The 27,969-nt window shown below is 54.4% G+C and overlaps 1 protein-coding gene across 1 annotated transcript; it reads left to right on the forward strand.

Moving 5' to 3' along the window:
- Position 1: 1 nt before the first annotated feature.
- On the forward strand, positions 2–27,932 carry LOC136790573 (trifunctional enzyme subunit alpha, mitochondrial-like). Its single transcript, XM_066995220.1, has 20 exons — positions 2–152; positions 5,102–5,143; positions 5,232–5,302; positions 6,082–6,215; positions 7,439–7,577; positions 8,608–8,727; positions 8,813–8,915; positions 11,419–11,541; positions 12,221–12,339; positions 13,188–13,244; positions 16,994–17,103; positions 17,394–17,528; positions 17,923–18,094; positions 18,788–18,874; positions 21,455–21,595; positions 22,823–22,891; positions 24,146–24,341; positions 25,184–25,298; positions 25,864–26,009; positions 27,309–27,932. Exons 1-20 carry the CDS (start codon positions 65–67, stop codon positions 27,452–27,454), a joined length of 2,313 nt encoding a protein of 770 aa, XP_066851321.1. The 5' UTR covers positions 2–64; the 3' UTR covers positions 27,455–27,932.
- The last annotated feature ends 37 nt before the right edge of the window (positions 27,933–27,969 follow it).

Here is a 27,969-nt window from a genome sequence, read left to right on the forward strand (position 1 = left end):
GGCGGGGCGCCGGGCGCGAGGCCCCCGCGCGGCCTCTCCCTCATTCGACCTCGCGCGCAGGAAGATGGCGGCGGCGGTGCGCGCTATCGGCAGCCTCGGGCGCTTCGCGGCCGCCGCCAAGCACTGCCCGGCCCGGAGACCGCCCCCCGACGGTCAGGGGGGGACCCACGGGGGGCGTGGGGGGGGGTTGTGAGGGGCTAGGGGGGGGTTGTGAGGGGCTAGGGGGGGGTTGTGAGGGGCTGGGGGGGGTTGTGAGGGGCTGGGGGGGGTTGTGAGGGGCTAGGGGGGGGTTGTGAGGGGCTAGGGGGGGGTTGTGAGGGGCTAGGGGGGGGTTGTGAGGGGCTAGGGGGGGGTTGTGAGGGGCTGGGGGGGGTTGTGAGGGGCTAGGGGGGGGTTGTGAGGGGCTAGGGGGGGGTTGTGAGGGGCTAGGGGGGGGTTGTGAGGGGCTAGGGGGGGGTTGTGAGGGGCTAGGGGGGGGTTGTGAGGGGCTAGGGGGGGGTTGTGAGGGGCTAGGGGGGGGTTGTGAGGGGCTAGGGGGGGGTTGTGAGGGGCTAGGGGGGGGTTGTGAGGGGCTAGGGGGGGGTTGTGAGGGGCTAGGGGGGGGTTGTGAGGGGCTGGGGGGGGTTGTGAGGGGCTGGGGGGGGTTGTGAGGGGCTAGGGGGGGGTTGTGAGGGGCTGGGGGGGCGTGGGGGGGCTTATGAGGGGCTTATGAGGGGCTAGGGGGAGCGGGGGGGGGCTCTGGGGGGCTAGGGGGAGCGGGGGGGGGGGCCGTGAGGGGGCCGGGGGGGGCCGTCAGGGGCTGTGAGGGTCATGACGGGTCGGGGGGGGGGGCTGCGGGGGGGGGTGAGGCACGCGTGGGGTGGTCCCGGGGGAGCCGTGAGGAGAAAGGGGGAAGGGGGGGGCGCATGGGGGGGACACGGGGGGCGGTGTATGCACACAGGGGGGTGACACGAGGGGAGCTGTGTCCCCATGGGGGAAGGGGACACAGGGGGGACGTGGGGAGGTGCCCCCATGGGGGGAGGGGGGTGCGGATGGGGGTGGTGCCCACGCGGGGGAGGGGGACGTGGGGGGGGCTGTCCACACGTGGATGTGTCGCCGGGGGGAGGGGGCTGCAAGGCACAGGGGTCTGAGGAAGGTGGGGCGGGGGGTGCCTGGGGAGCTGGTGGGGACCCCACGGTTGTTTGTGGCCCCCCCCCATGGTTGTGTGGCCCCCCACCCGCGGCCGTGTCTCCACTCGTGGCTGTGTCCCACACAAGGCTGTGGGCTCCGTGTTCCCCCCAGGGAGGGTCCTCAGCGTGTCCCCACCCACCCCCGGTTTCTCCTGGGGGGCCGTGGTGTCCCCACGGGGCAGGGGCTGCTGCCCCGCGTGTTTTGGGGATCCCTGTGTGGTTTTGGGGGGGGGGGGGGGGGGGGAGAGGGCTGTACCTGGGAGCAGTCACAGAACCACAGAGCTGTGGTGGGGAGGGACCTCCAGGATCATCCAGTTCCGACCCCAGTGAGGGGGGGGCTGCGGGTGGGATCGTCCCCAGCCCCTGAGCTGATCCACGGGGGGAGGCTGTCCCCGTGTCCTTCCCGGTGTGCGTGGGGGTGTCCCCGTGTCCTTCCCCGTCTGCGTGGGGGTGTCACCGTGGGGGTGTCCCTGTGTCCTTGGGCATCTGGCTCCTGGTGCTGCTCTCCAGGCGCGGCCGTGGGAGGGGGCCATGCGCCTGCCCCCACCTTGGGTTTCTCCACCCCTGGGGGAGATCTTCATCCTCGGGGCCCCTTTCTCTGCACCTGGGGGCAAGGTGTCCCCGTGTGGCTGGGGACAGGCCCCGGGGCCCCGCGACCCGACCTGCCCTCACGTCGGTGTACGAGCAGCTCCACCGGTGACCGATGCTGCCCTGCGTTCGCTCTGGGAGCCGGGGCGTGATTCCTGCAGGGGGAAGGCTCGGCCTGGTTGCAAACAGCCGAGTTATTTCTGCGCCCCGAAGGCCTCAGGGGCCTTGCATGGGCGTGGAGCTGAAATCCAGCAGTGGTGCAGGGAGCCTAAAGCCTGTCCTGGAGACGTGTGCATGCCCCGGGTGCTGCAGGAGCAGGGTGCCCCTGCTGCGAGTGAGCAGGGCCGTGGAGCTCCCAGGGGTGTCCCCAGCAGCCTGGTCGTGTCTGCAGAGTGCTTCCTTGCAAACAGTCCTGGGGCTACTGCGAGGCCCCCTGTAATTAACGTCGCTCGCCGTAATTAACGGTGTTTTTCTTGCGCCTTGTTCTGCCCTGACAAAGCAAGGAGGCTGGATGCAGGCTGAAAACATGCAAACGGCGGTGGGTGGGCAGGAGGCAGGTGAGGCTCAGGAGCCAGCCGTACCTGCCGGGCCGCGTGCTGACAGCTTCCCGGGGGGCAAAAAAGGCTCAGCGTGTCGGGAGGTTCCCGTCCACAGCCGAGCGCGGGCAGTCGTCGTCATCCCAGGCCCCATCTCGGCAGCTCTGCAGGGCTCGGCGTGGCCCCGGCTGCGCGGGGCCTTTCCTCCCCACCGCCCATGGACGCCGTTCCCACTTCGAGCGGCGTAACGCCTCCCGGTGAGTGCAGGGGTGCGGGGGGAGAGCTGGGCGAGGAGGAGAGGAGGTGGGAAGAACGAGGCCCCGGCTCTTAGCTGCTGGGAAAGGGCTGGTTTTTGCTCTGTGCTGCGTCCGAAGGCCTCTGCTGATGCCAGGAGGGATTTTCGGGAGCGTTGGGTGTCCCTTTCTCTAGACAGTTTTTCGGGTGGAGTGAATGAAGTAGCAAAAATTGGAACTTTATTCATGGGTTTTAGTCCTGGAGTAAACGTCAGTGAGAGGGCAGAGGCGTGCATCTGGCCCGCTGCTGTGCCGGTCGCCTCACGGTCACCAGGGAGGGTTTCTGGTCCTGGCAGGTTAGCAGTGCTGCTGGCCGGGCTGACCCCTGAAGCAGGTGTGCTGTGACCGTACCAAGTAAACGTGCTTCTAGTTTGGGATGGGGAAGGCGTTAGTTCGGGATTTGGAAGATGTTTTCCCCAAGTGTTCTGGGACCGAAAATAAAACATCGTCATTCGAATATCGAGCAGCTGTTACCCGAACGCCACTGCTGTTCCCAGAGGAGCTTGTATCTAAAATGCAGTGAGATTTTTCTCAGTCTTACCCTTATTTTCTTTTTTCCTGCTTTATATCTTCTGTTTTGCTAAACCTGAAAGCAAAGAGGAATTGAAGGTTTAAGGCTTTCTTGGGAGCAGTCTGTTCGGAAGTGACTTGGAAGAGGAGAGCGTGTTAGAGCAGAGAAGGAGAAGTTTAATTCGTCCGTTCACTCTTTTTGTTCTGAGCTGGGATCGCTTTGTATATGACCTCATTCTGTACGCAGTAAGCAGCCTGCTCGAGGTGGGCGTTGGGGAAAGCTGTCACTGCTTCCCTTCCTCGCCCCGGCTTTGCCGGATCCTGCGTGTGGAAGGAGAACGTGGTCACCTCTTTGCAACCAAGCTTTGGCTGATCTTCTCCTTCCGCTGCAGCATGCAGCAGCACAGGATTAAGGCAAGGGAACTCAGTAAGAAGTCATGTGCTTGTGTCCTCCTCGGAGCGGTGGAGCCGTGTGGCTTTCATTGGGTTAAAATACTGCCGCTGAGTTAAAGGTGCATCGAGTTCTGCTGGGGAGCATCTCTCAGCAGAGGAACTGTTGTCAGACCACCCTCAGCTCTGGGGAAAAGGAGCGCCTGGGTTCAGAAGCGCGTGACTTGAGCGCACACGGAGCTCAGGGAGGTGAGTGCTGAGCACGGGGGCCGCAGCCCGGGCCTGGCTGCAGCCTGCGACTGCTTGAGAGCAGCTTTGGGGCGGCACCCAGCTCGCTCCTTGTTTGTACGGCGGTATTTGGGCATGTGCCACCCCAGCCCACCCGCTGGGACTGACCGACGCGCAGTTTCCAGTCCCCGCGGCGTAGCACCGCGTCTGCTGGGCTGGGGGAATGCAGCGCAAAGGTCGGTCCCCGCTGCCAGCGCTGGAGACGAGTGGAAGGAGGGTCGAAGTGCAGAGGAGCCGGCCCCGGGGCCGTGGGGAGGGAAGGCGTCTGCTGGTGAGGCGTTGCAGGCCTTTTTTTCCCCCTCTGCTGGGCTTTCTGCCTCCTTGCTGGGACAGGGTGGGTTTACTCCTGAGTGTTATCAGCGCCGAGCAGCGAGCCTCCGCCAGCTGAACAGCTGGGTTCCAGTTGGCAGAGGAGCCGGATGCCGGTGGAGGAGTAGCGCTCCTGCTACATTTCATGTTTCATGCAGCCCTGGCAGTGCTTCAGCCTAGGTCGGTGTTAGAGGATCCTCTCGGGCAGGACCAAGGTCACTTGAACAGAGCTGACGCTCGCGATCTGTTTGTGTAGTGAGAGGTCACCGGGCGAAACAGAACACCTCAGCAGGAGAAGGAGATTTGGGATTTAAGAGTCAGGAAGGCGGGATTTCATTTGCAGACAGGACTTGCTCGTCCTGTGGTCCGAGTTCCCTGAGTGCTCTGAAACGGGACGAGTTTGTCTGGATGCTTCCGTCTGTGATTAGCGGAGGTGGATTTAGGATCCAGCTGATAGGCAGCAGAGGAGAGAATAAATATTTTGTGTGCTCCTTCTTTCTTCCTTACCAACTACTCCCTGCCATCTGGGGTATCGGTGCCTGGGGTGGCACCGTTCGCTGCCACAGGAGCGTGTTTTTGCAGAGGGATTGTGCAGCAATTACATTTGATTTGCGGTGAACATAACTTGTAGACTTGAAACTCCCCCAAGTGCAGCAGGGTCGTTACTTCGGTGTGCCAAACTGCGCGTACTGGTGGCAGAACACCCCCGTGTGCCGCCCGCTTCATCTCTTGTCGGCTCTTTGGGGAGAAAGCTTTGACTTTTGGCCTCAGTGTGGCATTCCTGGTATTGGAAACTGCAGCGTGGAGGCTGTGCTCTGAAGGTCACTTCAGTAGCGTGGCGTCTGCTGAGCTCTGGTGGTGGCACGGGTCGAGCCTTCAGAGGGAGCTGGCCGCCAGTCAGGATTTTCTGTAGCACGTTCCTTGGCAGACAAGGGGAGGCCGAAGGGGACGTTAACAAAGGCCACGTATGCTGATATTGCTGAGAATTCCTTTAACATCTGCAACGTCTTTTCTTCAGGTTATGCTTGCCGCAACATTTCCACCTCCGCCGCTCTGCAGGGTAAGCACGAAGCTTTTCTGCGCGAGTCCATCCCCTTCCCTAAAGGCAGCTGGCCACCAGCTGATAACGCGTTCCCGTTTGTTTCCAGCTAGAACCCACGTTAACTACGATATCAAAGGAGATGTCGCCGTCGTACGCTTCAACACACCAAATTCAAAGGTACTGTGTGAATTGGCTGTGGTTAATTGGGGTATCAGCAGAAGCGGCAGGAGTAGTGGTAGCGCGGAGGAGGCACTGAAAACGCCAGGTTCAGACTAAGGACGTTCCTAACCTGCAGCCGTCAAAAGTGGTGAACAAAGAAATTGGAGCGTGAGCGTTTGGGTGTTTAAAGAGGTACCTGAAAATACCTGATGGAAAGATGTTGTACGTACCGAGGTAAATTGTCTTAGCAGCGAAAGATAGCCCTGAATCTAATCAAGTTCTTGGACTTGAGGTGGTTAAGGAGAGAATAAATATTAAAAAATGGTCTTAAAATAAAAGACCAGAAGCATATAGAACCTGTGTTAGAGGACGCAAACCCACTGCTGGTGAGGTTAAGGAGGAAATTCTTACTTGAGGACCTGCTTCAGGGTTCCCATCTTGGAGGTTTTTCCTGCCCTTATTTTGACACGGGATGAACCAGCTTTTCTGTCAAATCTGGGCTCGGCGCGTTATAACTGTGCCAAGCAATGGTCTGGCTGTTGGGGGAACTCCTGGGTGGCCTGTGCCTTTTGTCCGCAGAAGGCAAAAAGGGAAAAAAAAGACTGTAGAGCTGCTGTTCCTCCTAGCTACAGACACATTGGAATATGCATTCAGACTTGCCGTCGGCTTTGGCTGTTTGTTGTCGGTGCGTCTTCCATGCAAGTTTCCTGATGATAGGTTGCTTGATTCCAGTGCTTAATCAGAGATTAAACTCCACCACGGGCTCCCTATTTACAGCGTGTGTTTGCTACCTTCAGGTGAACACTCTGTCCAAACAGCTGAGCGCAGAGTTTACTGAAGTAATGAATGAGATCTGGGCCAATGAAGCTGTCAAAAGTGCTGTCCTCATCTCTTCAAAGCCAGGCTCTTTCATTGCTGGAGCAGATATCGAGTAAGTTTGCGGGCGTTACAGGTTATGCCGATGGAGCTCCCCCTGAAGCCCGAAACCTGGGGGCAGTGGCCTGGTGAGCTGTGCACACCGAGCAGCTTGTCACGGCCATCTCCCCGGGGTGAGGCTGAGCATGAAATCCACGTGCACAGGATGTGCAGCTTGCTCAAATGAGGTTAGGGCCTTGACGAAGCGGAGCATGGCTGGTCAGAAACTCGATTTGGTCGTAGCGCTGGGTCGCTCCTTCCTGCGTGCTGGGGTGCGGCCAAGGAAAGTTCCCTTCCTGGCCCCAGGGTTAGCATTGTGCTTCGGTCTGGGGCACAACAAGAGCAGATAATTTACATGCAGAACTTCATTTAAGCCGGGTTTGAGTGCCTGGCAGCCTGCCTGCACGGCCCCTTGATTAGGCAGGATTTGGCTTTCTGCCACGCCGAGTATCTGAGCGGCCTCCGGGGCCATTCAGCGTGGGTAACTCACGCAGGGCGTTGGGGACCCGTGTGGGTGCTCTCCCTGGGACCTGGAGTGCCACTGGCTGCTAGTCCTGACCTCGGGCAGGGCAGAAAAGTAGTTTAAAGGCATAAAAGCCAGAAAGCTCTAAGTTTTCAGCAAGGCAAATTACAAATCGACTTTTCAAAAACTTACTACCTCTTCCTCTGCCCCGAAAAAGGCCAGATGCTTGATGCAGGTGGGAAGGAGGTGGTAGCACAGCAGAGCAGAAGGACAGGCTGCGTTTGAGAGGTGCCGGCCGGTCTCAGTGCTGCAAGCCTGCCGAATTGTGCCTGCCTGACAAACGCTGTCAGCCTCCATGGGAATAACTGGCGGAGGGAGTATGTAATTGGCAGAGTGCAGCATCAGAGCCTCGGCCATCTGCTTCTCTACAAAGTGATCCTGGGTTCCCCCTCCACCCTTCCTGGCAAATGCTTTGAGGCTTCCTATGACCCTTCCTCCTCTCCCCCAAAGGCTTTCAGAGCTCAGATACAAGGAAGCTCATTCACTGCCTGCAGGCACAGACCAGTGTCGGCGTGCAGTGACTTAACCCACTGAATTTAGTAGTCTTCCTGTGTCGTTCGTTAGCGTCAGGCTGTGGGACTAAATAGCTCTCGCCTGTCTGTCAGTCGCTGGAGCTTTGTGGGAAAAGGGGAGCAAACTCCTTAAAGCGCTCTCCGTTTTACTGCTGTTTTCTCAGTGCTTTTCCAGTTCTGATCAGCCTTTCTGCCTCACTGCAGCATGATTGAAGCCTGCAAGACTTCTCAGGAAGTGACTCAGCTCTCTCAGGATGGACAGAAGATGCTAGAAAAAATTGAGCAGTCTCCAAAGCCCGTAGTTGCTGCCATCAGTGGCTCCTGCCTGGGAGGCGGACTGGAGGTATTGAGCAATTCTGGGTCTGCCAAGCAGCAGGGAGAGTTGGTAGCGCTGGTTCTCTGAGCTATCCACGTGATGCCCAGAGGACTTCTGTGAGAGGGATTTGAGACCTGACGTGGATTCATTACATCCATTCAAATGAGTTTGTGGCAAGTTAATGGTTTGGTTGTGCTTCGGAGCTCTGCAACGCTGATCTTTCTGCTTCTGTTGAAAGAGCTAGTCACGTGTGAGTCCGTGTGGGCCAGGCTCATACTTAGGTGGGAGCACCCCAGGGAGAGACAGGCTGTTTCCAGCAGGCGTTGAATCTGCATAGGTGCTGCTGGCAGAGTACATGCTGGAAACTATTTCTTTTCAAGTGAAATGAGTCTCATATCCCAGTGGTTTCTGTTCTTTTAAAGGCTCTTGGGATGAGTGTGGGGAACCTGGCCAGGCTCCACCCTGGCCTGCGTACCCTGCTCCATCACTCGCCCCTTCAGCTGAGTGCAGCGTCTGCTTCGTAATCTCCACTCAGTGTTTTGTGAACTGAAAGGCTCTGTGGTAGTTCCTGGAGCAAAGTTGTTGTTAAAATAGAATAACTTTATGGGAATAGTCTCTCCAGTTGCACACTTATTTCTCAATCAGTCACAGCCTTTTAAAATCACAGTGGTGATTGATCTGGACTTGGTGATCCAGTGATAAAACAATGTCACAGTTGTAAATGGGACCACGCTATCCATGCAGCGAATGACTTCAGCCCTTAGTCTAGATGAGATTTAAATTAATGGTCTAGATAAGGTTTGAAAATAGCTTGCTTCAGATTGCTGGTTTCACATTCACATCAGTAGCTGCTTGTTGCCATCGGCCCTGCGTGCGTGCCTCTTGCTAGAAGAAGCTTTGAACGAGCACAGAGGGAATTTGGGCAGCTGAATTGGAGACTTGGGGTAGGATTAGCAGGAAAGCTGAAGCAGTGCATACAAGAGACCTTTGTAATGGAAGCCCAATTCTTCTGTGGTCTTTCACAGGGAAACCTTTAGTTTTCCCTCCCTTTTTTAAGGTTGCCATTGCCTGCCACTACAGAATAGCAACAAAGGACAAGAAAACAATCTTGGGAACACCTGAAGTCTTACTGGGACTCCTGCCGGGAGCAGGGGGTACTCAGCGGCTGCCAAAGATGGTAAGTAGGAGAAAAAAACTTACACAGTAGTCCCCTCTGCTCACGGCATACTCGTTTGTTTAAAATCCCCTTTCTGCCCTTCCAGGTAGGACTTCCTGCTGCCTTTGATATGATGCTGACTGGGAGGAACATCCGCGCTGACAGAGCGAAGAAGATGGGTCTGGTTGACCAGCTGGTGGACCCGCTAGGTCAGACATGATGCCCCTCCGTTGCTTAGGAAGCCGATCTACTGCCTCTTCGTTAACCTCTCCACCTTGATGGGTGGAGAAGCCATTGATGCCACCCATGGTCTAGTCAGGGCAGAGCATATGGGCTGTGAAGTCCTTGCCGTGCTCTGCAGGGTAACCTCCGTTCCCACCTCAGAAGCATGTGCGCAGGGACCTTGAAATGTCAGGCTGAAGCTAAGCGAACAGGGAAAGGTTAGCGCAGAGGCGGCGGGCCTGTTGGCTCTCTTGCATAAGCTAATTATACAGATTAGAACCTGCATTCCTCGTTTATCATGTCAGAGGGACAGATTGCGACCCATAATGAAAGAATAGATGACCAATGCCTACAATTACGCAGCCTGCAGATGTTAATCTCAGTGACAAGATCTTGAAAAGAAGCCAACCCCCACGGCTGTAGGCTCTCTGAATAGCTGTAACTGACTTCCAGTTGGATGGAGAAATTCATTGCAGATTGCAAACCAAATTGCACTTCCAAGTGCTCTTGAATTTGAAGAAGATTATTTTTTTTTAAAAAGTTCTGCTGTCTATGCTGAGAAATGCAAGGCAAGCTCCTGTGTGTGTTGTCTCACAGGCTGGTGTTCAGTTGGGCAAGATGTTTTTAGAGTAGGATGTATTCTTAGCTCTATTCTTGCTTATAAAATGGATCCGTGGTACCCAGGCTTGAGTTAAAATCTGCTGAGTAAACTTTACTGCTGTATACTTGCTTAATTGTGAGTTCATGGAATCATGGAGGTTGGAAAAGCCCTCCAAGATCACCTGGTCCAACCCCCACCACCACCACCAATGTCACCACTAAACCATGTCCCCAGGTAGAACGTCCGACCTCTCCTTGAACACCCCCAGGGACGGTGACGCTACCACCTCCCTGGGCAACCCGTCCCAGTGCCTGACTGCTCTTTCTGAGCAGAAATGTCTCCTCATTTCCAACCTGAACCTCCCCTGGCACAACCTGAGGCCATTCCCTCTGGTCCTATCGCTGGTTACCTGTGAGAAGAGGCTGACCCCCAGCTCCCCACACCTTCCTTTCAGGCAGTTGCAGAGAGCCTGAGCCTCCTCTGCTCCAGACTAAACCCCAGTTCCCTCAGCTGCTCCTCACAGGACTTGTGTCCCAGACCCCTCACCAGCTTTGTAGCCCTTCTCTGGACATGCTCCAGGGCCCCGATATCCTTCTTGTAGTGAGGGGCCCAAAACTGAGCACAGCACTCAAGGTGCGGCCTCACCAGAGCAGAGCACAGGGGGACGATCACCTCCCTGCTCCTGCTGGCTGCACTGTTCCTGATACAGGCCAGGATGCCGTTGGCCTTCTTGGCCACCTGGGCACACTGCTGGATCATGTTCAGGCGAGCATCAATCAGCACCCCCAGATGCTTTTCCTCTGCACAGCTTTCCAGCCACTCTGCCCCAAGCCTGTAGCACTGCCTGGGGTTGTTGTGGCCAAAGTGCAGGACCCAGCACTTAGCCATGTTGAACCTCATCCCATTGGCCTCTGCCCATCGACCCAACCTGTCCAGATCCCTCTCTAGGGCCTGAATTGCCTTTTAAGAGCCAGCAAATTTGACTGTTTATATCAGTGATTACTTTGGCTTGCCTAAAGGAAACCTGATGTGGTCGATGTGTTACAAATCCTGACTCAAACCAGATGAGAACATGGGAGAAACTCAAAAAACAAATGATATGCAAGCATTAGAGGCATCTCTTGTTCATTCAGACAGAACCCAGTGCCAGAAGGATTTCTGCTCTGTGTTCTCAATGTCTGGGTGAAAGCAGCTTTAATTGAGGTGGTAATTTAGCTCATTATGGAAAGCTTTGAAGGAAAGAGACAGCATTAATCAGGAGGCAGTTTCATGAGGTGCAAGCAGTTTTCTTTCAGTAAGGGTATCCGCAACATTCTCGTTTCACTTAATGGTGTGCCCAAATCTGATTCTGCTTTATTTTATGCCAGATATTAGTAGACAGCTGGAAGCTCCCCTGGTTAAGTTATGATGCTGAGTCTGGCTAGGTGTCACTAGGTAAAGCAAGTGAGAGATTTCTTGTACCTGAGGTCATAGGTTGAGATTTTATTGACCATTATCTATACTACAGGTAGTTTTCAAGGACACGGTGTTGGGTAACTGCGTCTGTATGTTTAATAGCAACGGTGTTGTCACATCTCAGTTGTGCGGGCTTCTTATACTGTGCAGGGAAGTAGAGGTGCAACAAGAGGGAGAGGTGGCAGAGCACTTCAGTTCTGTTAAGGTAGAGGTGGTGCTGGCAGTTATGCATCTGGCATCTTGGTATTTCTGTATAACACCATGGATATTAAATGTCTTGTTCACATCAAGAAAAGCATCAAGAAAAGTTGGGGGGGGGGGGTGCAATTCAAAGGAGTGCCCTGTTGCTGACTCACCCTTGCTTCTCCACATGAGCTATATCCGCCAGCGATATCTTCTGCTGCATTTCCTCAAGACTTTTCTTCTGTTCACAGGGCCAGGTGTGAAGACCCCAGAAGCACGAACAATTGAGTACTTGGAGGAGGTAGCAATTGGCTTTGCCAGAGGACTAGCCAACAGGACTGTGTCTGCCAAAAGATCAAAAGGGCTAGTACAGAGTAAGTCTGTGGGCACCACAGCCAAATCCCAAGGGACTGTAGTGGGTGTAATCCAGCTGTGCTTCTCAGGGGTATGGTCATGCTCCTACTTAACTCCATCTTCAAAACAAAGTTATTTGGTGGTGCAATTGTCTCTTGAGCTGGGTGAGCTGGTAGTTAAAACGTTGTTCTGCAGATCTGATCTTCAAGAGGCATGGCCAGAGCTATACGTGGAGGCTTCTGAAGTGTAGTAGAAGGGATTCAGGCCTGTGGGAAGACAAGAGCGGCTACCTCCAGAGGACTGTCCAGCCTCAAAGTTCTAGCAGCAAGCTCTGTACAAAGCTTGTGTAATCAAGCAGGGAGAGGCACGTGGGTCTGCTCTGCACTAATCCTCTTTAGCAGTGACCTGCGGTTAACAGAGCCCAGGAATTATGACATCTGAGTTCTGCACTGCAGAGCTGGTCTGATACCAATTGTTTTAGGAGGACACCTTAGCTCCAAAAGGGGCTTGTTCATGGAACAAGCCATTGATATTCTCCTGACCAGACCGTGCTACCTGTGGCTAGCTGAACTTCGGGTGCTTGTTTCCATTGCAAATACGTAACGTTCACAGCTATACTCTTTACCTGTCGGCTTAGTTATTTAAAGGCTGGTTGTGCATATAGCAGTGCACTGAGACATGTTTTGTCACGTCTTACAGAGATAACAGACTATGCTATGGCTCTTCCGTTTGTGAGGCAGCAAGTCTACAAGACAGTGGAGAGCAAAGTTCAGAAGCAAACCAAAGGACTGTACCCTGCTCCACTGAAAATCATTGAGGTAATGCCTGCTGTGAGGCATCAGAAACTGCAGAGAAGGAGGATATGGGGGATAACAGGGCGACAGACGGGGGATGCTGTTTCCTTCCTCTGAGTCAAGCCACGCGTAATGATCTTTACAGAAGATCGGTCTTGATGAGGGCTAGCCATGTGGTCTGTCAAGCAAGCGTGTTAAAATGCAGAATAGCTTCCCAGAGCTTGGTCACCAGTCTATGTTGTACTGGCACCAGTGAGGGGGAGATCAAGAATCCCAGCTGAGGGAAGGTTTAGCTGGAATACTTTGTCATAAAATTTTCAGTCTTCAGTTCCCTGTACGGTTTTTAATGAGATAGGTTAACCTGTTTGAAGCCAGGAAAATGTCAATTCCCGTGTTCATAGCACTAACCCCACAAAACTTTAAAACTTAGTTCTGTAAGTAGCTCAGGCATTGTATTACTTTCAGACATTGTCCATGGTTGGATTTTTCCAAATGATTTTTCACTATTTAAGTTGTTGTCAAGACTTCTCTAAAACCTGTGAATGCCCCCCTCTGACTGTGAGAGCAATGACATTGCAGGAGCACAGTTTCAGTAGAAACAATTCCTGAAACCACAAGGTATGTGTAAAAATTCACCTGACAGAAAACTCACTGTCATGGTCGCTGCTCTGCCTTAGAAGGACAAGGCGATTCATAGCTCTGCTTTGAGCAGCATGGACAGGACCCAGCCAGTCTGAAGTCTCCCTTGAATATTGGGGAGGGGTCACTGGTGAAAACAGGAGGTGCAGCTAAACGAGCAGTCTCTGTAAAGCGCGGCTGTTGACGGACATGCCTTTAACAGCGGGGTATCTTTATTGCTGTTCTTTGACTAGGTTGTAAAGGCTGGTCTTGATCAGGGACGTGATACTGGATACCTCACCGAATCCCAGGTAAGCAGATTAGATCCCTGGTAGCAATAAATAAGCTGTGTAGTTGTGTGCTAAATGAGTTTAACCATGCACAAAGGATAATATTCTTCACAGGCCACTCTGAACAGTGCCTGGATCCTTGCCTGCTCTTCTGGGAGTGGGGCTGTAGAAAAGGCCCATCTTGAGCAACAGAACTGTTGTTTTTTTTCAAGCTTCTTCATCTGTGAAAACAGTTTGTGCCTTCTCCCATTCCTGTCTATTTAGGCTTTTTGAGTTGGGAATGACCAGACCGGGTTCACTGATCTGGGTTTCACATAACAGGACTTTGTATTTGATTTCTCTGTGTGTCTGAGCCCCGTTTGTTTTTTCTGACTGTCCCGTGGGAGAGGTAACCTGGAGGTGTAGGTATAGTGCTGTCGGTCTCATGGGTGTCTCCAGGGGGTTTGGTGCAAACGAGTAATTTCTTCCATGAACAAACTTTCATTTCAGTTTACTCTGGCGCCTTTTTTCACCATCATTTTTGTTGAGGGTGTTGATTGCCCATTACTCGTTTTGCCATTTGTCCAGTTTTCTAGTGCAGGTAGTTTGCAGGTAGTGCAGGTCCTTTTCTGCTGATAGGTAACTTTCAGTACTCATGAAAATTAGATGTTTTTGTTGTGATGTTTGTTTTGTGGTGATGGTTTGCGGTTTGTTTTTTGGTTGGTTGTTTTCAGCAGTGGTTTCTTACCAAGAACAGGACTTCTCTCTCCTTATCCCTCAGTGAAAGTGACCTGTTTGGTAACCACTGCAGTCGGAGTACTTGCTAGGGCTGGCCATTCAGAGGGGACCCCTCAACAGGCTGGAGAACGGGGCAGACAGGAACCTCATGAAGGGAAATGCCAAGGGAAACACAAGGGAAATGCCAAGTCCTGCCCCATGGGAGGAACAACTCCAGGCACTAGAACAGGCAGAGGGGCAGCTGCCTGGACTGAGTCCAGCACAGGGCCACAAAAATGATTGAAGGCCTACAGCATCTGACACGTGAGGAGAGGCTGAGCGAGCTGGAACTCTTCAGCCTGGAGAAGATAAGGCTGAGGGGGATCTTATCGGTGTATATAAATACCCGAAGGGAAGCGGTAGGGAAGGCGTAGCTACATTCCGCTTGGTGGTGTCCGGTGGCAGGATAGGAGGTGAAGGACACAAACTGAAACCTGAGACATTAAACTTAAACATGAAAAAAAAAAACTTTGTTACTCATAAAAGTGACTGAACACTGGCACAAGTTGGCACGAGAGGCTGTGGAGTCTCCCTCCATGGCGATATTCAGAACCCAGCTGGACACAGCAGCCTGCTCCAGGTAACCCTGCTCTGAGCAGTGGGGTTGGACAAGACAATCCCCTCAGGTCTCTTCTGACCTCAGCCGTTCTGTCTTCCTTTGATTCCGTGACATAAGCCTCTATATAGTTCTTCCTTTGCCTTTGGTTCTTTCGTTCCCTGGTACGTAGGTTGAGTTTAAGACCAATAAGGACTGTTAAGGGAAGTTAAATCTTTAGCTGTTTGAGGCCTGGGAGGTTTTGCTTCTTGGTATGCTGCTGCTTTTTTCCGTTCATAGGTCTAGCTAGTGGGAGGCTGAGCAGATGTTGCAAAGACGTCGATGATGTGCACACATTCACAAACACGTAGTATGCGCACGGCTGCTGCATGGACAGCGCGGTGCCCTTACTGGTGACACCCACGTAAACACAAACCCTTCACACTGACGTGACCAGCTGGGATGGTCAGGGTTGTTCCTCCTGTCTGGCTGGTCCAAACTGAGGTTCGGTTGTGGTTGTAAGTGCGTGCTCACACACACAGCTTCAGTAGCTGGCCCGTAGGTGTTTGTTCTACCAAGTAGCTGGCCTCTCAGGCCCACTGTCTCCTGTTGCTGGCACCTGGACCTCATGTCCTAAACATTGTCCAGTCTTATTTGAAGTTTTCAGGTTACTAGAGAGACATGCAGAAAAATAGGAATTGAGTTTTATATGGAGGTAGGACATACTGGGTAGGTGCAGAGCTCGAGCAGACGAGCATACTGGCCAGTGGCTTGTTTGTGTGTGACTCTTTTATTCCACTTCATTTTCCAGTGTTTGTTCTTCCCCCAGGCATCTTGATCCCTCCTGTTCTCTACCCTTGTCTCCTCTGTAGTAAACAACTTGTCCTTAGTTAGTTTTTCCTCTTGATCTCAATTTTGCTCTCTCTGTCCTCAGTCTTGGTATTTCTGATAAAGAGGGGGTATGTGGTTACCTGAGCACTGCTGGCTTTGCGTGACCCCAATCCCCATACTATCCACAACACTCCCGTCTGTTTGGGACGTCTGTCCCGTCACTGCCCCTTAGCCAGCAGTGAAATCCAGCCATCTCTCATAGCACTGTCTGCAGCCTTCACCACCACCTCGCACTGTCTGTCACGTCCAGCAGTTTCTCTTGCCATGTCTTGTAGATCATTTTGTTCTCATCCAGTGACGAGGTCCTGGTCTGAGATAGAGCTGTCTGCCCCTAACCTTAACAGCGACCTGGATACACCCGGCCTGTTCTAGTTATTCATTCCACCCCCATTTGATCTGATGTCAAATGAAAGACTCAGGATGCTCTGTTCCTTGCAGAAAAGAAGGATTTTCTTTTCCTGAGAATAGCAGCGTGATGGAGATCTTACCAGGACCCCCTAAAGAATAAGTGCCTGTGTCACGCCTTTTCTAATGCCTCATTTCTTCCCCTAGAATAGGAGACTTGCAGATTCTCTTCCAGTCTTCGTGTTTCTGATATTTTAACAAGCCTCTAACTCACAGGACAGCGGTGAAGGAGGATACTGCCTGCTCTACACTACATTATATTAGTGGCTTTTCCTAGCTGATTTGGCTCAGACAACATCATTAGCTTGCTGTCGCCCTATGCTGTCTTTTATCATCCTGTCTTCTTTCCCATTTCATGCCAAATGCTGAGGGTTTTGACAGGCCTTTAATTTTGTGGTCTCTCCGTGTTCCTCTGAAAATAGCATCAGAGCACTGCTGGCAGTGAGAATTGGTCTGTTCAAAGATTTTCACAAAGTCGGGTGCAGGGCTCTTTCACCTGGAAGTAGGTGGGGCGATGGCCGTGGCTAGAGCAGGACGCTCGTGGGAGAGAAGGGTCACTCCTCGCTCAAGTCCAGTGTCGGTGAGCTGCGGTCCTGTCACTGGGGAAGCAGAAGTGGCTCCTGCTTTGGTCTGTAGGACCCCACAGCTGCTGGTTGACTGGGGCAGCAGGGTCACCTCTGGGGGACCAGCACAGCAGGGAGCTGCCAGTGAGTGCTCCTCCCCAGGGCTGTGCTGGGAGGGTCCCAGGACGAGTGGAAATGAGCAAAGGGTGTGTTAGTGGGAAGGAAGGAGATGGACACACAAATATGATGGCTACTCTTGTTCCCTGGTAGACCTCTACCCCTGCAGACACTAGTGTGTTAGAGGCATATACTCTTTCAAATGCTTTAAATTATATTTTTTTATGGGAAAGGATGTTGAACAAGCAATTCGTTACTGCTTCTGGCTGCCCATACGGGAGGTAATAGTGCAAAGCAGGCTGTGCCTAGCACAGAGGGTGCCCCTTGTGCAAAGAGGACACACACGTCCCCCCGTCTTTTCTTCCACTTCTTCCCAGCTGCCTTGTCTGTGTAGCTGCACGGGTGGCTCTGCTGTCCCTGTGCCACATCTTTGATCTGTGCATGCTGGAACTGTGACAGCTGTTAAAGGCCAAACTGTCTCCCTCCCTCTTCCCTTTTTTCAGAGCTTCGGCCACCTCGCAATGACTAAGGAATCCAAGGCACTGATCGGGCTTTACCACGGGCAGGTGCGCTGCAAGAAGAACAAGTTTGGAACACCTCAGCGAGAGGTCAAGTAAGTACGAGCGTGAGATGTCCTCCAACTGCTCCTTCAGACCTCTGCTGACAGATTCTTGGAAATTTGTGGCCTAGAGTCCTGCAGTGTGGCAGAGCAGAGAGATTTCCTGCCTTGGGAATGCTAATCCTCTGCAGTTTGGACGTCCCACCCACAAATGAAATCTTTTTGCATGACCTCACTAAAAATAGTGCCTGGCTGGACAGGATCTGTGCGAGTCTGACGACAACAATGGCAATTCAGCTATTTCGAGCTCTGATTGTCTTCCCCCCTCACCACTTTCTGTGCAGGACCCTGGCAGTGCTGGGAGCAGGGCTCATGGGAGCTGGGATTGCACAGGTTTCCGTGGATAAGGGGCTGAAGACCATTCTGAAGGACACGACGCAGCAAGGCTTGGACAGAGGACAGCAGCAGGTCTTCAAGGGGTACGTGAGTTTACAGGAATTCACTTGGGATGGGATGGGGCTTTCATCAAACTAATCTTTTGCTTGCAGGCAGTCAGGAACTCGTGACTAGAGGCCCATGTCAGGGGAAGCATTGGGTCAGACTTCTGAAAAGTTGGATTTCTGTCCTCTTCCTCCTTGGCTCAGCAGTAACAGTGCTCATGTCTATGATGGACCTTCAGACTGATGCACCGAGTTGTGTGAACGGGGCTCTCATTTTTCCAGATGGCAGGATGGGCCAGTGATAGTCCTGCTGAATCGCAGGTGGTGCTTTGGGTCCCTGTTCCAGGAGGGAGGGATATCCCTGGTGTTGTGGTGCTCCTCCAGCAGTCTGGGCTGGCCTGTGCAGGCGCTCTGACAGAGATTTCTTCCCTAGGCTGAATGGCAAGGTGAAGAAGAAGAGCCTGACATCGTTTGAGAGGGACTCTATTCTCAGCAACATGACGAGCCAGCTGGACTACAAGGGCTTTGATAAAGCAGACATGGTGATCGAGGCTGTGTTCGAGGACATTAACATCAAGCACAAAGTGCTGAAGGAAGTGGAGGCCGTGAGTATCAGTTCTGGTCAGCTATGCTAGATAAGATCGCTGTACGGTGGAGACTCGGGGTGTCCTGCCCCGCTGGGTTTCTCACGTTTCCTTATGCAGTAGTTTGATGCTTTGTGACAATTATTCATTTCAGTACATGTGTGCGCATCCAGGGCAGCCTGCCTGTTCTGTGATTAAGGAGTCGCTAGTTCTTAGCTGAACAGGGGCACTTTCAACACTCCCTGACTCCTGGGAGCCACACAGGAACATTTTCATTTTTCTGAGCACGTTGCTACGACAGTAATGTATCTCCACAACATATCCTGTACTCGCTATCCCTGGCTTGCTGCCTCTGCTCTTCTCTGTTCAAGAGAACACGTGAGGAAGTAACTGGTAAAGCAGCTGGCCTGTGCTTCTTTCTGATGTCCCTTGCTGCAGTATCTAATGTGGCTGCAGTGGACTGGCAGAATCATGAGGGCTCTGAGACTGATACTGCAGACCTAGAGGGGGGATCAGTAGAAGTTGTGCCTGGCTGACTTGTGCTGCTGCTTTAGGATAAGTTTCTAACACTGCTCTGATGGAGAAGATCAGGTTTGCCTTGTTCTCAAGTAGGTGCTGGGAATGCTCTGTGCTAGCGCTGCTCTCAGGTTCTGTACATCACGTCTGACTTTGGAGCCTGTGCATTTAAACTGCCTCTTCCACCCCCTGCCACAGGTGATCCCTCCTCACTGTATCTTCGCCAGTAACACGTCTGCCCTCCCGATCAACCAAATTGCTGCTGTTAGCAAGAGGCCAGAGAAGGTGAGTACCCAGTGCCAAAGAGCTTGTGAGTGTGCTGAGCTGCCTGTTAGTGGCAAAATGGCTTTGCTGTAGGTGAGCGTCGGGTTCTTCTGCTTCTTCCTCAGAACATGAAACAGCTCAGCCTCTGCCCCCAGAGCCAGCTTTGAACAAAGAGCTTGTGATCTTTGGGCAGGTAGGAAGGGGATGAAGGTGGATTCCCATCAAGTGTGATATTGGCAAGGCAGTGTGCGTTAGGGAGGTCAGCGTGCTTTAGGAAATACTGATGTGCGCAGCGGGATAGAAGAGCTATGGAAGGACTCGAGCTAAGAAAATTCCAGCCAGGGAGATTTGAGTCATTTTGATAAGGTGGTTAGACATAGGAGTGACTTACCGTGATGGGAACGTGCCTTCTCAGGGAGAAGGCACTGGTCTAACAGCAAAAAGGGAGGAAAAGTTGGTGGCTGGAAGCTGAACTCAGAAGTGCTGAAACCGAAGCCACAGTCAGCCATAGAATCAAACTCCTGAAGGGTGTGGTGGGTTTTCTGCCTGGCTCCAGGTTGTCCATGTGAACGGAGCACTGAGTGCAGCGATACAGCTTGTAGCAGGGCGTTTGGAACAGAGGACTCCGTCTGTTTGCTTGAAGTCTAAACAGCCGTATCTGTATAATAGCTGCATCCTCATCCCTTAGCCCAGGCAAGTGCAGCCAGGTAGGAGCTGGGGAGCGGCTCTTTATCAGGGAGTGTAGGGATGGGACAAGGGGAAATGGCTTTAAACTAAAAGAGGGGAGATTTAGATTAGATATAAGAAGGAAATTCTTTACTGTGAGAGTAGCGAGGCACTGAACAGGCTGCCCATAGAAATTGTGGATGCCCCATGTCTGGAAGGCCAGGCTGGATGGGCCTTGGAGCCACCTGGTCTAGTGGGAGGTGTCCCTGCCCATGGCAGGGAGGTGGAACTGGATGATCTTCAAGGTTCTTTCCAACCCAAACCATTCTATGAACACCAGTTCCCGTGGAGCAGCCTGCCCTGAGCGCCTTGTTTGATGGAGCGACCCTCTGAGGTGTGTGAATGCACTGCTCTGGAAGGAGTCCGCTATGCACTTTTTTCAGTGCCCTCTTGATTTCCAAGGGTACCTGTGATTCTGTTAGCACGAGACTGGCAGGTCTGACAGCGGCCCTGCAGGAGACGTGCACCCTTCAGGGAGGAGCAGCAGCAGGAGAGCAGACATGACAATGACACGGCAGCATCTGACGTAGCGTGAGGAATCTGTAACCAGGTGGAGTCACCTCCTGTGGGCTGAGCCTCAGTCTAGGGCGGCGTTGATATAACAAGGGAGAAGTGTTTTCCCCTTACTTGAGGCGTTTGCTCTGCCTATGTGGGGCTGCAGAAAACGCAGGGTGGAGCAAGCAGTTCCCCTGCAGGGTAATAATACCGTGGTGGCAAGAGCCGGGTTCTCGGAGATAGGTGGAATGTGGAGGCAGCAGCCCCCGAGGAAACGGAAGCTCTAGAGCTCATCTGGGAATTGTTACACAAATGCGAAGGCAGAAGTGCCCATGGCTGGTTTCCTTAACTCCTACAAGTTTCTCAGATCTGCCCAGGGCAGTGCCTTGCCCCTGCTGCTTGTCTTACAGCACAAGTGGTGTACTGCTGTGCCTCCCTGCTGCTGGAGGTTCCTGTGACCCTGGAGAGCCTCTTCCTGCTTTGCTGTTCAGGCCTCAGTTGCATCAGAAATGCAAATTGTGCCTTACTCGTACATACTTGCAAATAACATCCTCTTGCTGAATAAATTGCCTGTGTAATGACTCTTTATGGGGAAACTAATAGGAAATCAGTTAACTAATTAATGTATTTTCTTTAATTAGTTTTGCAGACTGTAGATGTCCTTCAAGGTGCCTCTGACTTAGGCAGAGCTTAGTGCCAAGCGTAGCTTCCAGGAGGCATGAAGGTGACATCCTGATTACGTGGCCGTGTTAGCAGGATGAGGCACACAGACGAATAATCTCCGCTTCAGTGTTGCTCCCAGAGGAAGGCTGTGCTTACCTCTGTAATTAGGTTCTGGAAACATGCCTTCTTGTCCTTAGATTCACTTCATCACCCCCCCCCCCAAAAAAAAATACAAGCAGAGCACAGGGATTCTGCTCAACATCTGTCTCTTTGCTGCTCCACTTTGAGCGTCCAGAAGAAGCGCCACCCAGGCAGGCGGTTGCTCCCCCCGCTCAGCTAGCACCTGCAGATCACACACATCACACCGTGCACGTGATCCAACTGGGGACTGACCCCAGCTGAGATTCCCAGACAAGTTTTGCTGCCGTATCATTAACAAGTACAGAGAGCTGAGCAGCGCTCTTGGTCCTGCAAGCGTAGTTACGTGCTCACTGAGGCAAGAGCTGTGGGACAGGGGCTGCTTCCTGGGGAAAGCCAAGGAGAGAGAGAAATTGGAGAGGGATGCAGTAGAGTATGTGGCTGGATGACAATGCCGTATGGCGGTGGGTCTTGCAATCCATGCTGGCCTGCTTCCTTCTGCAGCTGGGACTTGATTTTCCCAGTGGTTTACCATGGGAGCCAGAATTTGTCTTAACCCTGAGCTCTTCTTCTGCCTAGGTGATCGGGATGCACTACTTCTCCCCTGTTGACAAAATGCAGCTGCTGGAAATCATCACCACAGACAAAACATCCCAGGACACGGCCGCCTCTGCTGTTGCTGTTGGCCTCAAACAGGGCAAGGTTGTCATCGTGGTAAAGGTGAGGGAACGCTGCACAAAATACAAGCTGGGATAATAAAGGAAAGGGTGGGCTTGTGCGCTGAGAGGAGGCTGAAACTTGGCTGCGGATGAGACGGAATTAGCTACTCGTGCTGAGGAGTAGAAATGGAGATTAGAAAAGGGGCAGGTGCCCAGGTGATGCTTCAGGTGTCCCTTGGAGCAGCCACAAAGGGTCAGAAGGCACAGGTGCTGGCGTCCCTGCTCTAAGCAGCTTTCAGGAGGCTGCAGGCTGTAGTGGCATCCAAGATGGAACAGTCTTGGCAGGACTCCCACAGCCTCTTCTCCCTGGGGAAATGCAAGGACAGCGGGGCCTGTGAGCAGTAACTGTCCCCGTTCTGGATTTAAATCTTGTGCGAGAGGGAGGGTACAAATACGTGTGCAAATGTAGGGGGAGAGTTGTGTAAAGCAGAGGGAGAAGAGAGGCAGGGGCCGAGGACAGACAGCTGTGATCTGTAGGAGGAGAGCCTCAAAACGCTGCGGGGTTTCAGTTGCTCGTTAGGCTGGTAGCTGCTGCGTGCACAGCCCTCGGAACAGGTCTCGTGCTCGTGAAGTAGAAAGTGTCGGTGATGCTGTGTCAGCTGCGGGGGGGGTTCACCCTGTAGGCTCGGGGCGGTTTGGTAAGTGTCAGTAAGTGTCAATAAGTGTCGCTTTGGGCCGGACTTTTCACTGATGTGTGAGGCTGCCAGCGCTGCACAGCTGGTCTCAGGTGGTGCTGGGAAAACTGGACGGTCTGAAGGTGCTCTAAGCATCTCTGCAGGCCAGGGGGAGACCGTGCTGCTTCTGTAACCCTCACCCCCACATCAGATGGCAGTTTGTAGCCAGTCTGCTGCTTCCTGACGTTGCAAGCAATATCAAAGGTGAAACAACAGCTTAAAGCCTGTTTCACTTGTGCTTAGCACCCTTTCACCCTGTCAGCCTGTTGGGCTTGGTGAATGGGTCTTCTGCCGCCTGCGTGGGACCTTCAGGCGCTATTTTAAATAAAAACACTCTCGTGGGGATTTCCAGGCAGTAAATTCTTAAGTCTTCAAACTCTGCTGAGCCCTACAGGTAAAAGCTGTTCTAGGAGTTGACTGCATACCGTTAAAAATGGAGTTGCATGTGTCTGAACTGCAGGCTGGGCAGTGAGACTCGGTTCTTGTGCTGCTGACAGGGGCCGCGTTCCTGCAGTTTGTTCTCACCTGCCTCCTGTCGCACTCTTCTCCCCTAGGACGGACCTGGCTTCTACACCACCAGGTGCCTGGGGCCGATGCTGGCAGAAGTGGTCCGAGTTCTCCAGGTGTGTATCCCGGCGGCTGCAGGGTGTCCCCCAGCTCTGCTGCTTCCTTGCCCCGAACCAGGCCGGCTCTAGTCCTGGCCAAGGAGGGAAGTGGGTGAGGAAGCAGCCTGAGGGTGCAGCTCAGGCAGCTCGTGGGAATGCTGGTGTAAGTTACACCTGCAGAGTGGCTGTCTTCCCACTGCATCCCCATGCGCAGGTGAAGCTGGGGAGCTGCACGTTAAACTACACGAGGCCAGATCTTTCCTGGCGTCTGCTAGGACGGGTTTCTCCCTAGATCCTGGCTTGAAGATATTCGCCAAGTGTAAAAGCCCACTGAAGCCTGGTGACTAGCTGCCCCAAGTTCCAAACCCCTGGCCTAGCCCCTGCGCTCAGGCTATGACTGGGTGTGTGTCCTCTCACCCAGAGCTGTTGGGAAGCTCATTTGGACAGCTGTTGTGGTACCGGACCTAGATTTCAGAACATGTAAGGTACATGTGAGGCAGGGTGTGCATCGCAGATGCCCTTTTATCTGCACTGTGCTCTGCTCGGTGCTGTGACAAGCAAGATGGAGATTCCTGCATCGCCTGCAAGGCCGCTCTCCCAAAGCGGTGACCTGCTCCCCCTGGATCAGCCGCCCAGGGCCGCAGAGCAGAGGGCAGTGTTGCCCGTGCTGCATTCAAAACGGAGGCTGGGAGCAAGGCAGGGGTGCACACGCAGGTTTCTCTCGGCTCTGCGGCTGAGCGGAGCAGGCTTGAGAGTGCCTTTCTGGGCTAGGAGTCAGGCCGTCCTCATCGGGGTTTGACACAGCCCACGGTGGCAGGTGGACCATGAGCAAATCTGCCGCCAAGGGCAGGGACCCCTGCCCTGCTCAGTCTTTGAGGTGTGCAGGTTTTTGCCCTGCTGAAGGCACCCCGCAGAAGAAAGCCCTGTCCTGCACGGGACTTGGTGTCAGTCGTAAGGAATTTGTATCGCACTGTGTCAGTCAGTGGAAGCCAGGCCCCAGCCCCGGTGCCTGTGGTTACCCACAGCCTGCTCTTGGCTGCGCTGTGGTCTGATGAGACCTGGTGCAGGCAGTGCTGAGGGTTTGCCCTCTTCGCATAGTGGCAGGGGAGAGTCAGGAGTGGTGCAAGCACAACTACGCTGCTCCTGCCTGTTCTCAAGCAGCCAGTGGGGCTGGTTGCAGCCTGCGGCCCCCAACGAGCCTTTCTGCCCCCGTGCTGGGTTCCCAGGGCCCTCGCCCCGAGATCTCACTGCTTCCCCCTTCTGTTCCTGCAGGAGGGCGTTGACCCAAAGAAAATAGACGCCATCTCTACAGCCTTTGGCTTTCCGGTGGGTGCTGCCACGCTGATCGACGAGGTGGGTGTGGATGTGGCCACGCACGTGGCCGAGGACCTCGGCAAGGCCTTTGGCGAGCGCTTTGGAGGCGGCAGCATCGAGTTGTTCAAACTCATGGTGGAAAAAGGCTTCTTAGGTGAGACACCGGGCTGTTCTAATCCAACGTTTCCCCTTTGTTCGAGGGCAAGTAACAGCATCCATCAGCCCCTTCTGCCTCAGGTGAGAGCAGTCAGAGGATAAACCCTCGGATGCAGCTGGACCTTCCTTTGCAGAATCGGCTGCAGCAGGCAGGGGTGCTGCGCAGAGCAAAGGCAGCAGGCAGGAGATCACGAAGTTCTCTCTAGCCCCTCCATTAAACCTGCGCATGCGCTCTGGGAGGTAGGGAGCAAGAGGCTGGAAATGAACGTGCTGAAGTGAAGCAGGCCCCGAACTGAGGCTTAGAAGCTCCACGTGAGGGAGGGTGATGGCTCTGTCCATGCGGCAGAAGCTGCTCACTGGTGGCACTGAGTACAAGAGCTGCTGTTGCCTCTGAGCATGCCAGGACGGAGCAGTGTGCCCCAGGGGGCCCTGCGCTTGGTCAGTTCACCCTCCAAACACCACTTGCTGTGACCAGAAGCTGGCAGCGAGGGTTACTTGGATGTTGTCGTCTCTCCCCCTTGCTCCCATGGCCAAAGGCTGTGTCTTTTTGCTGCTGTAGCCGTGGATTGTGACATTGACTGTCCTCTGGACCTAGCGAAGGCACTGGGGCCTGGCACAGGCGGCAGCATTTTGCCAAGGAGCCAGCTGGATGGGGGCCCCTTCCCTCCCTGCTTCATGAGGCAGGAAACGGGCTCGATCTGAAGCGCAGGGAAGCTGCCTGTGCCGGGAGGATTGCTCACACTAACGGAAGGGGCAGTCACGAGATCAGAGGCACAGGTGTCACCAACGTAGGAGACACGTGGCAGGATCTGACTCTGCTTTTTTTTTTCCCCCCGGCAGGCCGCAAGGCGGGGAAGGGCTTTTACGTTTACCAGGAGGGGGTGAAGAACAGGAGTGTGAATTCTGGCATGGATGAGATCTTGGCACGGTTCAAGGTGCCAGCCAAACCTGAAGTGTGAGTACCTGTGGTGGCGTGGGCTGGCTCAGCCCCTGCCCAGCTCCTCCTGGCTCCCAGCTCCAGGAGCCTGGGAAGACACCGTTAAACGTGGAGTCACTCTAGGTGGCATCTGGGTTCCCAGCCGGCGTGCAGGGGGCAGGCTGCTGGCTCTGGAGAGCCCGTGCTAGCAGGAGTGGAACACCTGTGGATTTAGCACCTTGCTTTAGCACCTCCTGCAGAAAGCTTTCCCAAGGTGGGGCTTGACACAGCGGGAGGGTCGGTTTGAGCAGCTGCCCTCCCTGACCTTCATGGGGCAGACCTGTTGCAGAGCCTGGCGCTGAAATGTCTCCTGGAGCAGTTCCCATCTGGCCAGATGGACTCCTCGCCATCCCCACATGCCTGCCTGGAGTCACAGCGCAGAACTTGGCAGCCCTTAGCCTCACAAGGCTGGGGACCTTTCCAATGAGTTCCTCGCCCCCCCTCAAGGCCTGTCCCTGCCCCCCACTTCCACTGGTCTCACGTATTCCTCCATCCAGCTGCTGTGTAAGCCGCACAGCCCTTACAGACTCTTCTCTCCTGGTAGCTGCACCGAGGAGGACATCCAGATGCGCCTGGTGACGAGGTTTGTGAACGAGGCAGCCATGTGCCTGCAGGAAGGGATCCTCAGCAACCCCGTGGAGGGAGACATTGGTGCTGTGTTTGGCCTGGGCTTCCCGCCGTGCCTGGGAGGTGAGTGGGGGAGCTGCGGGGTGGCGAGGCCTGCCTGACTTGGCTCGAGAACTTCGTCGGGGGCTTTTCTGGTGGGCTCTGAGGCCAGGTCTGAGCTGCGGCATGGGTGTTGCTCTCCCATGTGAAGCCTGAGCCAGGGACGTTGCTTCAGCATTCCCACCTGGGAGCTGGCAGCGGGCCTGAGAGCTGCTTAAAGGAGAGCGGGGCATTTCTGCCGTGGCCCTGGGGAGTTCCTTTGCTGGTACAGCCGTTTCACAGAGGTGGTGAGGATCAGGGGACAGGAACCAGGCCGCTTGCTGTCTTCAGGTTGGAGCAAGAAGGCAGATCCATGCTGGCCCCAGCCTCATCAGCACTTCCCATCACTCAAAAGAGCTTTTCTGCCTGATAGTCATGGGGGCAGGTGGACTGGGAGACTTGCGAAGGTCCTGCATTTTTAAGTCCCTGGCTTTTGTGCAGCTGTATGGCCTTCAGTGAAAAATGAGGCTCTGGTATAGAATCAGAGAATCATTAAGGTTGGAAAAGACCTTCGGGATCATCTCGTCCAACCACGTATCTCCTCTCTTGCCACCGCGACTGGCCTGGGCGGGCAGGCAGGCTTCCTGCAGCATTGCCGGAAATGGTTTCTCGCTGCATGCGGGACTGGGAAGCGGTGTCCAGGGGCCCACCTCGCAGATACAGATGAGCTGATGAGTGCTGTGCACCATGGCTGAGGTTTCCAGCAAGTACATTGGCCTGGTCCTAGCCAAGAGTGTGGGCAAAGTCCTCTCGGACCCATCCGCAGCCTGGCTGGGTGGTTGTGGCCACGGCCAGGGCACTGGGCAAGGCATGAGCTGAGGCTTGGGTCACAACTGAAAGACAGGGAGGGCTCTAAGCCACGCGGTAGTGCTTCTGCAGGGTCCCCGGTAATGCCCTCCTTGCAGCAAGCTCAAACCAGGAGAGGGATGAAAATGATTTGTCCCACCTTGTGCTCGGCTTGTCCCAGCCTGCAGTACCCCCAGCATATTCTGTGGCATGCAGGGACCCTCACAGCTTCGCTGCCAGTTTTAGGATGGATATTTCAGACCAAGCAAAAGCACCAGCGAGGGCTGACACAAGGCACAAAGGCGGCAGCACCTTCCTGCTCCCCTCTGAGCTGGGCTCACAGGGGAAGCTTGGGGTGCTGGCTCCACGTGGCAGCAGCCGGGGCTCTCTTGTGGAGGACACGTCTGCCATACCCAGTGCTGTCACCCTTCCGGGAGCCTTGGTATGGTGTTTTTCCCTTCTTCAGCACCCGTCCCACTTTCCCCCTGTCCCCGGCAGGTCCCTTCAGGTACGCAGACTCCTACGGAGCCAAGCAGCTGGTGGACAAGCTGCGGAAGTACGAGGCCGTCTACGGCAGCCAGTTCACGCCGTGCCAGCTGCTGTTGGACTACGCCAACAGCCCGGGCAAGAAGTTCCACCAGTGAGCGGGGCCCGTGACGCCTGCCCGAGACGCACCGACAGCCTGAGCCGGGGGCACCGGCGCTCCAGCACCACCCAATTCTCTGTAGGTTAATCTGCAAAGCGCCCGGGGGAGAGGCAGGGAGAGGAAGGAGGGTGATAGCAGATTGCCTTGTGGCTTGCAGTCATTTCAAGTGCCTTATCAGCTACCGTGTGTCGGGCACATCCGTCCTGGGCCAGCGTGGGCCTGGTGGCTCCTTGCTGACAGAGAGCGTTTCTTCTGTATCGGCTCTCGTATCGCAACCACCAGCGCTCCTGGGGCCTGGCAGGCAGCAGCATCCACGCGGCCGGCCCTGCGGCCTTGCCTTTCCATAAAGCACCAATAAATCCCCGTCTCCCGGGTTCGGACTCCATGCCTGCTTCTCATCCTGTCTCGCTGGGGCGCAGCCGCTTGGCACCGAGGAACGGAACCGCTCGGGGTGGAAATAAAGCGTTCAGGCAATCCTCCAGGGTCCTCTCGGTGTGTCGGGGGGCCGCCCAC

The sequence above is a fragment of the Anser cygnoides genome, chromosome 3, assembly GCF_040182565.1.
Source record: "Anser cygnoides isolate HZ-2024a breed goose chromosome 3, Taihu_goose_T2T_genome, whole genome shotgun sequence".
In the NCBI taxonomy this organism is placed as follows: Eukaryota; Metazoa; Chordata; class Aves; order Anseriformes; family Anatidae; genus Anser; species Anser cygnoides.

Coding starts and splice junctions, on each gene's coding strand:
- LOC136790573 (XM_066995220.1), top strand. CDS start 65: ATGGCGGCGGCGGTGCGCGCTATCGGCAGCCTCGGGCGCTTCGCGGCC. Junction 13,245..16,993: donor GATACCTCACCGAATCCCAG/GTAAGCAGATTA, acceptor CCCTTTTTTCAG/AGCTTCGGCCACCTCGCAAT. Junction 18,875..21,454: donor TTAGCAAGAGGCCAGAGAAG/GTGAGTACCCAG, acceptor TCTTCTGCCTAG/GTGATCGGGATGCACTACTT.